This window comes from Pleurodeles waltl, chromosome 6 (assembly GCF_031143425.1).
Source record: "Pleurodeles waltl isolate 20211129_DDA chromosome 6, aPleWal1.hap1.20221129, whole genome shotgun sequence".
NCBI lineage: Eukaryota > Metazoa > Chordata > Amphibia > Caudata > Salamandridae > Pleurodeles > Pleurodeles waltl.
Genome location: NC_090445.1, coordinates 1,057,598,205 through 1,057,612,589, shown reverse-complemented (window position 1 = coordinate 1,057,612,589; position 14,385 = coordinate 1,057,598,205). Strand labels below are relative to the sequence as shown.

The following is a 14,385-nucleotide window of genomic DNA, read 5'->3' as shown; positions in this document are numbered from 1 at the left end:
CACTGCTTCCAATTCAAGAAGGTTCCTTCTTAATTTGAAACCAGACATATGATGCTGGTGTTCAGGATGGCTGCAGTAATTGAAATGCCCTGTTTGCAGGTATCCTTGTCCTACTCCTACAACAAATTAGTCATCAAAGTGAGGTATTGGTTGCCACAAACTAAGCAGCATGCTTTCCGTTCATTCGCTATCAGCGAATTAGCATTTACAACAGAATGAGCCCCCGCCCCCTTTCACTGCATTAATGTGCTCCAATACAAGTTTCCTTTATAGTTCCGGTGCAATAAAGTGGAAAGCTTTCACTATTACACATTTGTTGGTCATATTTTGGTTTGATTTCCACTGGGGTAATGTGGAAGATTCAGGAACTTTCCTTCCACCTTTAAGGCGACCAACTCCGCAGCCAATACATATGGCCCCCCCACTAGACAGATCCATTTCCCCTTGTGCTCAGCAGAGCGACAATGCAAACAGTTAATGCTGTATTAATGCCACTGCATGCAGCTGCTTCACTGTGCTACCTCAAATGGTAAGAAAAAGCCTCAAAAATGACTTTGTTGCTAGAGAATAGGGAGCACCTAAATGATACAATATAATTTTTCCCAGGAGCTCTAAAAAAACGTGCACTGGAGTTGAACCTAAATGACACACGTGAGTGCTAAATGGGTCACATAGTACATTCCAGCATATGCTCAGGATACAATGGGTTTGTTAATGTTATTGTTGTCACTTTGTCGCCATAATAATTACTATCTGCTCATGTTGGCAGTATTTTTATGTAAGGTGACCCTTAGGCCCTTCTCAGTGACGCACAGAGCAAGTGTCTCAACATTGCTGCCTACTCAGAAACGCTTTGCAGGTGAACATCTTTCCATGCTGTAAGCATGCTTGGGTAAGAAAACTGTCCTGTAGACGTACATCCTACTTCATGCTTGTGCAGTCACGTGAGTCAGAAACACTACTTCCTCAAATCTGTTTTGCTTATGGGACTGTTCATGCCATGGTGTCTCCAGCTATCGCGCACTACATAGGCCATTCGAATGTTCAGAATTCTGAACTAATGCTGTACATAAAATACTTTACTAACTCTGTTCCTCTGAGTAGACCACAGCGGTGTTCATCGGTTCATTACTGCCTATTTTAAAAGATGTCACTGGTTAATGTTCCACATCAATTCGCCTCTCGCCTCACTACTGCTCCATGATAGAAAGTGCTTCTCCGTGTCATTGGAAGTACTTTCTGAACTACGGTGTGGAATTACATTCTTCAACCCTAATGGTTCTGGAAGGTTCCACGTCCATCGTCAGACCCCCGCTTCTGTTGCTGCAGTCCCCGCTTCTGTTGCTGCAGTCCGAACATGGTAACTCTTATTACTGGGCTCATCCCTTAAGAAAGTAGCTTGTCTCCAAATTTGACAGCGGGGGAGGGGGAGTCATAATCTGTAATACTTCATGCACGTTTTCTGTCTCTTGTTTGGCTTTTTCATTTTCAATGTTTCAGGTTTTCGTAAGGAAGAAGCTGCTGAAGGCCTCGGGCATGGATGTAATAAACCACCAATGAGATGGATATCCTCTCCTGTTATTAGAAAAGCAGCACTCTGAAAGGAATACAGATTGGACCTTGTCCATCTTAAGGGGGCAAACAGGGGCCACCAAAAAGGCGCACCTGGTCAAGCCAATGCCACAATTCAAATAACCAGAGGAGAGAGGCGCTATGAGCAGAAAAAGTATACAAAGTACAAGCCTCAAAACAACTGGAGCTAGCTGCCTACAGTTCTGTCTCAGGCGAAAACCTGCCAAGACTGATCAGCAGCCCAGTCAACTACATCTGATCAGGATGGGCTAACTATCTGCTCTTGGAACATAGGGGGTCTACAGGAAACATTTGATGATCCAGCTGTTGTTCAATTCTTGGGGGCATTTGATATAATAATGAATCAGGAGTCCTGGGTTCAAGTTAGCATTCCACTCATGGGATATGAAGAATTTAGTGAGCCTGCCCAGAAAAGTAGCACCTTTGTAAGGGCAAAAGGCAGCCTGGCGATTTATATTAATACCAACCTGTTGGTTAAGAACTTCACACAAATGAATCATGTGTTTTGGCTCTACCGAAGGATAGTTGGACCAAGCACATACGGGAATCTCAGATTCATTTAAATGTGAGCATTAACCCCAAGCAGAAGGCCGCAATGGCAGACAAACTTGCCTCATTTTTTCTTCGAACAATTGTGCGCAAATAGGAGGCCGTAACAGTGTCAGATACTGGCCAGTTAACCCAACCGTTTTTTTTAAAGCTCCAAGGCACCCTAATAAACCTTTTGGCACTGGGCCTGATGCTTAGCAGAGCTAAGGACATGGGCACCCCGCTGTGCATGTGGTTTGTTGACTTTAAATCAGCCTTTGACTGGTGCTGCACAGTAGATTATGGGCAAAGTTGCAACAATGGGGAATTCCTTCCAACATCCTGAGAGCCATCAGGTTGCTATAATCTGATACATGGATTAAAATCAAGCTTGGGGACAGTATCCACCTGACAAGGGAAGTAAAAACAACAACCGGTCTGAAACAAGGCTGTTTTAGGACCGCTTCTCTTCAATTTATATATTGCTGACCTCGCTCTGGAACTGAATGGTCAGACAAACCATGCACCTAGCCTTGGGGGTCAGCAATTGTCCAATATCTTATATGCGGACGAGCTGTTGCTGCTCAGAAACACCAGAATAGGCCTACAGAGATTAATGAACTGCCTAGGGGCATACACAAAGAGCAATGAGCTGGAAATAAACCACAAAAAAACAAAAGTGGTCTAATTTAATCACCATATTTAAAATCAGCGTAAGTGGTACCTCTGTAAAATATAATTGATGAATCACCCACTTACGTGTATTGATGGGTCAAGATATATGCAAGAGGTTCGTATCACTCCAAAGAGAGGCAATAAAAAAAGCACAGGCACTTAATCATGCCTTTATAACACTAGCAAGATCTATCCGTGGACATTACCTTAACCACTGGTACGAGTAATGAAGGTTAAATTATTACCCTCTCTCTCATATGGTTTAGAAATAATGACAATTGCAAAGACACAGCCTCCTTGATGATATAATGATAAGATTATACAAACAGGTATTCAGTCTACTTAGATCAGCATGGCCTGCACAAGTCAAGCTGGAATTCTCATTAATAAAGGTGACATTTGCCAGGACTGCAGCATTTATAAAATGCTGCCATAAACTCCGGCTAGACACCAAAGGCACGTTGGCAAACCTAGAGTGGACTGAAATTAACCTGGAAAGGGGAAGCGGTGAATACAAAAAGTACCTCGAAAATAGTATTGAGATGCTTGAGCTGGGCGATTTGTGGAATTTTAACACATCTACTCAAGCCTTCAGGAAAGCGGTAAATAAGTCCAATAAATTGCAAAGTTGGGCAAATGATAAAGACGAGGTGTTGAAGTGATCGCATGGGTGGTTGGTACTAAAATCTTATGAAGATCAAAAAGAGTCACCTCTGCTGGATGCCACCTTTGCCCTGAAGATAAAACAGAGATTACTATCCTTGACATTTGGTAACATCCCAACCTTAGACCTCTTTCCATGCCATCAGGCAGAGGAGTCAGTGCAGCATGTAATCTGTATCAGCTCAGCCCTACAATGAACAGGCCTGCTGATAAAAGAATGTAACGCATTAGGTATTCGGTCTTGTAGACCAGCTCTAATCGAGCCATTCGATCCAAGGAACACATTGTTGAACATTAGGTTGGTACAGTTCCCGGAAGCATTCAAATCTCTTATTAAGGTGGAACTACAGCCCCAGGTGGTGAGTAAGAATAATAATTAAGAAGGCTAATAAAGAAGGCCCCTGACAGGAATAGTCTGGAACATACTCCCATTCTGTGGGTAGCTAGCCAATATAAACATCTGTTGTTTTTCCATCTTGCCAACTTGTGGTAAACGTTCTTAGGACTAACTACCACCCTTCCTGTACGTTTTGTGAAAACTGAACATTGTATAGGCATTTGCCAGGGTAATATTTCACAATTTATAAAATCTCCTAAAATGCTTTTATACCTCGGCGGGTTGCTAAGGTCCTTGCTTCTTGTCTTGTCCTATCCGACGAGGCCTTTTTTTAGACCGATAAATGTTTCATTTGACTAAGCAGTTGCAGCTTTGCATGTTCTATATCAACCTGCATATAATTCCGGTCATTGACAGTTTTTAAATATAAAGCATTTAGCACTTCTTCGCACTTTCTATCTAACTATTCTTATGATGTAGGTTTTATTTTTCATATTTGCATGTTTTAAATGGTATTTTGCTTATGACGTTTATGGTTTTTATTAATTAATAAACTATTATTAATCAATTTTCAAGAATTAAATGGTGGGTGCCTGTAGTAGAATTTTATGTCACAATCCTTCACTGACAGGCAGTGTCTAATTTACAAAAGTAAAAGTGCCAGGGCCCAAAATTTTCCTTAGGAGCCCGTGGCTGGCACTGTTACTTTATAGGAGTAGTCTTAATTCCACCTCATTGCTTTCTTATCCACTACAAGACACGGGTAAAAAAATCAACATTTCTTCACTTCTCTGTGCAAAAAACTCCTGAACGTCTGGCAAATTGAACCCACCTCATTAAATATTCACAACACATGATCCTGATGAAAAAGGTATCTGTGGTATGGGGTATGTGTGGGACTGCCTATTGCATGGGACTGGACAAGGACAAAACTTTAACCATGTGACATTCACATTGACAGTGAGGGACTGATTTAAATCTTAGCGGATGGAATACTCCGTCACAAACGTGACAGATATCCTATCCGCCATATTACAAACCCCATAGGATACAGTGGCATCATGATGCGGCGGACGGGATATCCTTCACATATGTGACAGAGTATTCCCCTCCGCCAAGATCTATATCAGGCCCTAAGTTATCTACACACAGTCAACGTTTGAGCAAGTTCCTATCTACGTTAGGCCTACCCACATGCCAGGGGTTGTTTTTATTGATCGAAATATGGGAACACGGGGTGGCACTTTTGCTGTTCATCGCAAGTTCTAGAACCTTCCATTACAGAAATAATTTAATTGGAAAAAGTTGGGAAATTTCGAGTGGTATGACATTTGCTATTATAAATTGAATTTTATAATATTTATGGCATTCTATTGAAAGTATTTGGCTGCAAAAACGCTTTCTCAAAAAAACCTTCTCAGAATTACCTGGCCTGAGTGGCTCAAATTACATCATATCTTTAAATTAAAATTACCTGGTTGCAAAAATACATAGTTTTTAGTTCCACCAAAAGTTCTATTCATTAGAGTTTTCAGTAGAGTGAAGCAGCCTCAGTACACAGTGAAAAAGCATTGTAACCCACAGCAAAGTAGTTGGCTCTAGTGTTCTTGGGCTTTTGAACAAAATAAAAACTCTAAACATGTCTATGACCAACGTTGTGTCTCCTTGTGTTGTCCTAGCGTAATAAAAAATCCAAACAGCACCTGTCTCCTTGCTGGGGCTGTAATTCGGGGCAGTGAAAAGTGCGACAGGGCTATCCATGGGGGCCCCTGCACTGCCCATGCCAATTGCATGGGCAGTGCAGAGGTCCCCATGGGGCCCTGACACCCCTTTCCGCCAGCCTTTGCATGACAGTCGGACCACCATGCAAGGCTGGCGGAAAGGGGACTCATAATCCGGAGGGCAGTGCTGCTTGCAGCGCTGCCTTGGCAAATTACGACTGCCTAGACCGCCAGGCTGTCAAATGGCGGCACCCTGGTGGTAGGACTGTGGCAGCTCCACCACGGTCGTAATGTGGTGGTCAAACCGCCACTAAGGCGGAGGTCCGACCGACACACTCGTAATGAGGGCCACAGTGTTTAGGTTTCTTCTTAGACTTAATCCAAACACTGTGTGACACCTTGCTGTGGACACAGATATGCGTCTGTGCCCCGGAATTGCGGCACAGATGTGGTTGCCTGTGTTTCGGTATGGAGCCGTGCACTGTTTCGATTTAATTTTGAGCGAAGTCAGATCCCAGTCAGTGAGGCAGTAAAATCTCATGAGACTTGGGCTGCATGCACCTTGCTTCTGCTCACCTATTGCCCTTGATTTACCCTCTCTGGGAGCCCAGGAGCTGCACCAAAACTCCCCTTAACCCAGCCTCCCCTGAAGTACTAACCACTTCCACTTCGCGCCCCTTATAGGCCAGAAATTCTGGCTGGTAAAATCAAATGAGATTCAGGCTGCAAGTACATCCTGGGCCTGGACCTTGGCTCCCAGGCTCTCATCTGATACCCTCCTATGGCACAGGGGAACACATAATGCTCCCCCTGCTAATCCACAGACTCTTCTGCTCCCTGATGCTCTCTTGAGCCCTGCTTCCGATACTACGCAATGCACGGGCCCCATTGCTCCAATTCACCCCCGGTCAGAGACATTGGTAAATATTCCTCACGGAAAAGGTAATACCATTCGGAATCTCACAAGTAAAAAAGCAGGTCTGCATGCCTGTTTCCAAATATGTGAAGATTAATTTGTAATTCCACGCTATGGGTGGACTGCTACAGCACAGTACTGGTGTTTACCAGTGGCGTAACAAAGGCCCTCGTAGTCCCAGCGGTGCGTGGGGAGGCACGAGCTCCATGGGGGGCCCTCAGCACAGTACCTGGGCCTAAGAGCTCCCGAGGAGGTCCAGTGTGGGTCCCCTCCGTGTACTTTGCGGGGGGTGGTCTTCAAGTTTTGTTACGTCACTGGTGTTTACAGCTGCAGGATTTCCACCATGCCAGTTTCCTGTACTCATAACTGACCCATAGATCGTGTGGGTTCTTAATGAGATTAAAGAAATTTACATTTTATGGGGTGAGGTTAACTTAACTGGAATATTAAATCTTTATTGGAATTCACAGCACAGGAACGGGAATTTGTTTTGCTGAGTCATGGAAAGCTTTATTTAACTTACATCACTGTCAATTATCTTTGTATATAGATTAGGTTACCTCTTGGTATAAGGAAGAGGTTTTTTTTACTCAACAGAATTATATTTGTGACTGAAAAACGAGTATTATTTCTTACTAACTGCTGACAGCCCCCACCAATTACTCTAAAAGTGATTTTTCTAGAAAATGTATTTATCAGGCAGTTTATGTATTTCTAGTTAGCAGTCTCTGCATTTCAGTGTCTCCGTTAATTTATGGAAAACTAAATTAACAGGGTTGACAAATAATGTGTTCGTGTCTTCCTCGAGTTGCAGTGCTATTTGAGTGGCTGTCCATGGTACATCCAGCAGTGCTTAAATTGGCTATCTTGTGACTAATGACTTCAGACTCTTTCTTGTTTACTGCAGGCCATCTCCTACCCAATCACAAGACTGGAAGACTTAGGTCTGAGGAGAGTACTCAGTACGAAGTAATGTTTTCTGGCTAGTATTACCAAACCAAAATCAGGGAATGACCAAGCAGACTCAGTTTTTCTGGGTTAGATTTCACATGGAATTTCTAATTCCGTATGGATGAATGCTGTGATATACCAATGGCTCTAAGCAGGTGGTCAATGAAGGCAGGAGACCTGTGTCCTCCAGGGGTTTGGGGGGAGGGTTAGGGAGTGTGTCAGGTGGGGTGGGGGGCAGAAGAATCTGTGGGTTGGTGGTGGGTGTTCTGTGCTGTCCTGTGCCATAAAACGTATAAAAAGGGCCAGGGACCATACCTGACAGTATTTCAGTCTGAAACTCAGGTACTTTTACCAGCTGGATTTTCTGTTCAGCACATCTGGGGCCCAGAGTTTCCACACCCAGGGAAATTTGGTGTGGGAATTCAGGGACAGATATAATCAGGAAGAAGCTTTAACCTATCTGGGAATATTGCTTCACCCAACTTGTAATGGGGGCCAAGTGTAGAAATCAATGGAAGCTGGGACATATGTTGCCTTAAAAGTTAGCAATCAAAGTACAATTTATCTTATTCAAGCAGAAGTCTTCATACTACTTTATGTAGAGCTCCACGTGTATAAACAATATAATCTGGGCCCCATATCACAGACTATTCATTTCTTATAAATATGTCAAACCTTAAATATTACAAGGAACCTAAGAAACTGTATTGGGACGTTGGGACATTTTGTAAAAGAAATGTTGGTAGTAAATCATGCTTTTTAAAGTGTCACAATAAATATATGGTATGCAAAATAGTGCAGGCAGAACAAGCTGGTACATAAATTATATTCTGTGCTGCTTTTTCTATAAAGCAAGCACATAATATTAACAATATTTTTTAAGCAAGGGAGGTGATGCATCTAAAGAACACTTGGAAGGAGGAGGCATATTTTGTACAAATAACAAACACTGTTGTCCATTACTTCCATTTGTCTTTTCACTTTAATACATACATATATTTCAAACACGGGAATTAGCTTTAGTTTTCCCTTTAAATTCATATTTTGGTAAAATCAGATTGTTTTTCAGAGAAACCTTTGAAGAGACTGAGCAAGCTGCAATTGTGTTTCTTGTACAGCCTTGACACCATCACATCTCACCCCTTAGTGTTAAACAGTTTGTAGATCGGAGTATCAAAGACAATCTTCCTCCTAGATGCCATGCGGTTTTTACTTGTTTGAAAGAAATTGTTCTGCACATGCATTATATAATAGGGATCGCCTGGGATACAGCAGAAATTTCTCATTAGAAAGTCCACACCTTGTGGGTTGTGTCTACAGTCTGACATGCTTACTTGGCCCTTGGACGCCATGCTGAGTGTTTTTCTTCTCTCCTGTACTTGATTGGCTGGAATTGCAGGAGTCGTAATTCGACAGAGTACTGGAAGGAGACCCCATGTCAAAGTGTGGTTGAGGAGCAGACATGGTAGTGTTTGGAGAAGACATGCCAGAATCTGGCTGCTTGAACTCCATATCCACTGATGGGTCTCTGGAGAGGACTCTGTGTTCCACACTCTAAAAATCAGAAGGTTTGGTCAGTATAGAATTAAGCCATTGCTCCTTAAAGAAGCCATTACAGTATGATACATTTCAATAAACTATTTAAAGTAGATACGCACTATAGAGAAGTCTAATTATTCGCAGAAAACCACAGAACTGAATTTTACACCACATAACTTGCTAATTCACAATACAATAGCAAAATGCAAACACCTCATTTCAAGGAAAAGCCAAAAAATTAGTCTGAGATAGATTAAAATAGCCATTCTGATCCCATTAATTACCTATTTCTGGTCAAGGCAGCATGTTTATTAATGAGAACTGACACCTCACCTGCTTAGGTGTCCTCTGTGCCTGATTCACAGAGGGACTTATGTGTAGTAAAGGTACAAGTGCTGAGTCTCCTCACTCGGGCGGAATCTCTGCATGGCACACTCCAGAGAGTGCACAGTGCGGAGGTTCCTCGTCGAGTGCAGAGATTCCGCCAGGAGTGATGAGACTCCGCACTCATGACTTTACTACACATAAGTTGCTTTGTGAATCAGGACCTTAGCATTAAACCGAATCAGTTATCACTACATGGGTCTCAACTATTTTTCCCCAAATTGAGCCTTACATTATCTTGTAAGCAGGCTCCATAGCGATTGCGTACCTCAGTGACTGGATGGCTGTCCATCCAGTCATTGAGGTATGCAAGTGAGCTACACAGTACAAGCGCTGTGCATTCCACAGTACAAGCGCTATGCTTTGCACAAATTTCTGGGATAGTTTACAGAGTCTTGAGATGACAGCCATAGCAGATGGACATTATGCAATTTTACTTGCCCACCAATCTGGCTTCCTTACTTTTGATAATGTTAGTCTTACTCATACACTTCAAAAACGCCTGATTATATCTCACCTTATGCACTGCTGTAATTTCTTTATCATAAGCGGAGAAACATTTGTTTGCTAGAGGAGGCCTTGAAAAGTCCCAGATGTGATGATTCAGTTCCCTCAAGTCTCTCCACATTTCAATCTGCTCCACTACACTTAGGGCCATATGTACGAACACATTTTCCCTTTGACACAGAATGGGAAAAACCCTTTGCTACATCTGGCCCTTATTTCTAAACCAAGCCTTTCAGGTCTTCTTAAGTCTTTCTGTATGAAACACCATCTACCTGTAATCAAATTATGCATGGACTTTCTATGGTTGGTACCAGTTTTTAGACTGAACCCTGTGTCCGGTGAAGAATTGTTTAGCTTTTATTTGTAGCACCTAATCAACAAGCCCCATGCCAGTAAAGCTCCCAAACCTTTCAGATTTTTTAACACATAAGGCCCTATTCAAAATAAATCCCAGGAAAAGTATGGAGCAAACTTATGTTTCTACCTGAGTGTACTTTTCTGTTATCTAGGGAATCACAACCATATCCAGAAGTATGCCTGGAAATCTGTGCTAGGTGCAAGTTTCCAAGTGTACTTCTAGGAATGGTGAGTGACTTTATTAAAACTCTACGATTAACCCTGTGCAGAGTTCTCCATAGTGGAAAAGTCCACACAGGGTAATTGTAGCCCTTTGTGAAAACACCCATTTTTCCTCGATTTCTGTAATTGAACCATTTCCTTAATAAAAAGTAGTTGGAGTGAAGTTTGGGTATACCTACAAATGTGCACATTAGTGGACATTCCCAAACTTCCAAGGCAAACTGCACCTTGGAATTTCCTCTTCCAACCCCCCTGAAGTAGGATTGTCGTCTTCCGTAAATTTTTAGGGCAAACCACATCTTGGAACTCAGTCCTCAAAAAATCCCTTTACGAATGCGGGTACTGCAATTGTGAAAAAGAAATCTGCACTCTCAAAACTACTTACAGCTGTCACAATTCCCACTGTGAATTACTGGCAGGTGAGAAAAGGTAAATTAAATTATAAACGTATACTTACAATTAGATTTATCCTTGTATGCAGGCCCTAAAAGGCTCATTCACAGACCTGTTTCCACAAGTAAATCAGATTAGCAAATGCAAGCCACTGCATTTAAAATAGTACGGTGAACTTCCCCTTTACTCCCAAGTAACAATGCCCCATATTTGCATAATATTCCGTGGGAGTAAACTGCATGCAAGGTATGCAGAGTGAGTGTTTTAAGGTGTGTTGACCCTTGAAGGTTTGTGAAAGCCCATCTGCAGTTTGCTTCTATTCACAAATTTCCCTCTGACCATTACCCACCCTACCAATGGTCGCACATGTGTTCATAACAAAGGCTGTAATAAATTATTTTCCATGATCGGAAAGGGAACGGCATTGCCTTGAAGTTCTTATGGATGTAAGGGAAGAGGTTTCTCCACAGGAAACAATTTTTTGTTCACAGGGACTGAAGATGAGGAGGGTGCTTACCTTTGACAGTGCACAATTTTACCCCTGTGCTATCCATCACTCTCCAAAAATCAGTGCATGCACCAAAAACAAGAATTCCCAAACGTTCCTAAGGACTAGAACCCTTGAAAAGTTTGGTGAACTCGGAAAAAACATAAACCTAGGTCTATGTGAGATTGTGAAGAAGAGCATAAAGTTTTGATCTTTTGTTTTAAATTGGGTCTAACATAATCTGATAATATGCCAGGGTTATAGTTGCAAAATCAAGTACACAACCATTGTACAATAAATGTAGTATACTATCCGGCATTAGCAAAGTGAAGACTATTATCGTTTTCTATGGTATTTTAAAATGCCAGGGCCACGATGATAAAAAAAGATTCAGCAGTAGTAGACAGTGCCATGTTATAACAGACACAAAGATATGCGGTGTTGATCCTTTGAAGCAAGAATTAGTGACAAAATCATGATGTCCAACAGGTTATTTGTCAAAATATCAACTACAGAAACATTGTGATACCTAAATATTGTGGCCAAAATATCAAAGACCAAAATATCGATAAGGTAAGTGCACCAGGTGAGTACAGATTTATAATTATTAACTCCACATCTAGGTACCTTGACAATACATATATACCTTGACAATACATATATATCATATAAAATATCGATAAGGTAAGTGCACCAGGTGAGTACAGATTTATAATTATTAACTCCACATCTAGGTACCTTGACAATACATATATTCCTTGACAATACATATATATCATATAAAATATCGATAAGGTAAGTGCATACAGGTGAGTGCAGATTTATAATTATTAACTCAACATCTAGGTTCCTTGACAATACATATATATCATCAAGCACACAGATGTAGAGTTAAGTAAAGTTAGCGTATTCTCACTAATATATATCTTCTGGTACCACGATATTATGGACTCAGTATCCGGGTGCAAGTCTGTCCAATATCCAATGCGATGACAGATTCAGGTTTAGTGCCCATCAATGAGAAAGTCTGGGATGCGAGCGGCGGTGGACAGTGGGGTATGAAGCAAGTGAACTGCACCACGCAGTGGAAATGTAGCAGTGCCGAAGAGGATATAACATTTTAAGATGGCTGTAAAAGTAGGATTGCTGATTACTTAAATAAAGAAACATCAGCAAATGGTCATCTTACCTATTGAAGGGGTAGTTCAAAGTTTACATTCTGTGGTCACGCGTGAACTAACTTTGGGCTGAAGGGGACAACTGAGATGCATTATAACCGGTTGTACTTGTCAAGTGGTATTAAACAATATGATGGGTGTTTCTGAGCTGCCACACGTTCTTACCAGTGTATGGAACATGAGGAAGTGATCTTGGCAGATGGACAGAGCTCTGGCTGGAGCAGAAGACAGGAAGGACCACAGGTAACGGGCATGGGATGCTGGCGATGAGATAGGTGAGAAGTAGGTGTGTAATATGAAAGGCATGTTTCTGAAATGTACATTTTCCATTTACAATGAGCAGCTGCTTTCAGAGAATTATTTCTCTGTTTGTGGGAGGGTTGCTTAAGACTTTGATTTTGAGCAACTTTTAGGAGCTATGCCACGCCGAGAATCGCAATAGGAGTTGAGGAAATGCACTGATTTAAAAATTTCAATTTAGGTGTGTAAATTATAGATCTAATGTTGCTGCAACAAGACTGATGTTGAATGATAAATTTATTTACTGTTGAATCAATTTTTGAGAGACAAAGACTGGTCCAGATCGGTGTATCATTTGTAAATAAAAAGGTGCCGGTGCCCAAACCCCTCCTCTTAAACACGGAGCTGCAGCAATTAAATGTTTGAACACGGAATATGGAGGCAGTGCAATCCTGAAGCCATCCCGGGCCTCTTCAATCCATATAAAGCCAATCCCTGTCCCTTCAGCTCACTCTTTCAGCTTTCTACTTTCTCCCTTTGTGACGCTTTTTCGTTCTTCCCTTCCTCCGTCTGTCCCATATGTGTGTTTTGCTTGCAGCAAATGCTTGAGGCAGAAGAATAAGCGCCGGCCCTCAAAAATAAGTGCCGGTGCTCAGCACCGGAAAAAACAAGCACAAATTAAGCACTGGTCCAGATATATTTTACTTTTTTCCTTTGGAAATATATTCACTACTGATTTTAGCAGTGATTTCTCTTATTTTCAGCATTGTCAAATGTGACTCAAAAAAACACTTTCCTTAGATGTTTGTGAACAATTTGGTACAATTAATACATTTCAGCACAACGTTCCAAGAAATATTGTAATTCTTTTGCAAGTGGACTGTCTCTGTGAAGAACTCATTTCCATACTGCCTATGCAAGCAAATATGTCATATTAAGCTGCACACTGGTTGATATGTAGATATTTTTAATACTTTCTCAAATTATTGTGACATCAGAACAAACTCAAATAGGGAACAAAATACCTAATTTCGCATTTAGCAGAACTGGTACCCTGCCACAAACCTGGCAGAGCACCCTCTCCGCCAAACTGACAACCTGTCCGAACTATCTAGAGTCGGGCAGACTGCAAGGTTTGCTCAGCAGTGCCCCTGTTGGCTTCACCCTGCAAAAACATAGAGATCCTGAACAGAAAAAAAAACATGTACTGACATAGCCAATAGGGCTCGCCTTTGGGACCTTATAAGTATTTAGCCATCCATGCAGCACATTATCCTGGTAGCTACAATGATGATGTGCCACCGAATTCAAAAGAGCTCACAGGAGAAAATCAAATCAAGAACCACCTGAATAATGGCGCCATCGGTGGGAACATGGAAAGAGGACTGAGATGTGAAACAAAGCCACACTAGGAAGATGGGAACAGTGAAGAACCACACAAAAAGAGTAAGAACAAATGACATTGCTAGACTAGTGGGGCACACGCGGTTGCCCCCTCGATAGTAATCTTTTTATTAATCTCAGGGGAAAGAAACTCAAAGTGGATGCTCTGGGATTGGAATCTGTGACAGTGCAAAGCAGTAGGTGCACTAACCCACTGAGCCACCAGGCCCAGTACAGATTGGTCAAGTGATGTGCAAAGGGGTCGAGATCAGTCACATGCCTCCTTCACGCTGTGTTTCAACTGGTGGGAC

The 14,385-nt window shown here is 41.9% G+C and overlaps 1 protein-coding gene across 3 annotated transcripts in view; it reads right to left on the bottom strand.

Annotated features, from left to right (window-relative positions):
• Nucleotides 1-14,385, bottom strand: part of ESPN (espin) — a 917,745-nt gene that overhangs the window by 533,338 nt on the left and 370,022 nt on the right. For all 3 annotated transcript variants that reach the window (XM_069240012.1, XM_069240013.1, XM_069240014.1), the window contains exon 6: nucleotides 8,719-8,938. In XM_069240012.1, the coding sequence (XP_069096113.1) occupies nucleotides 8,719-8,938 (220 nt within the window). The remainder of the gene's footprint in view (nucleotides 1-8,718; nucleotides 8,939-14,385) is intronic.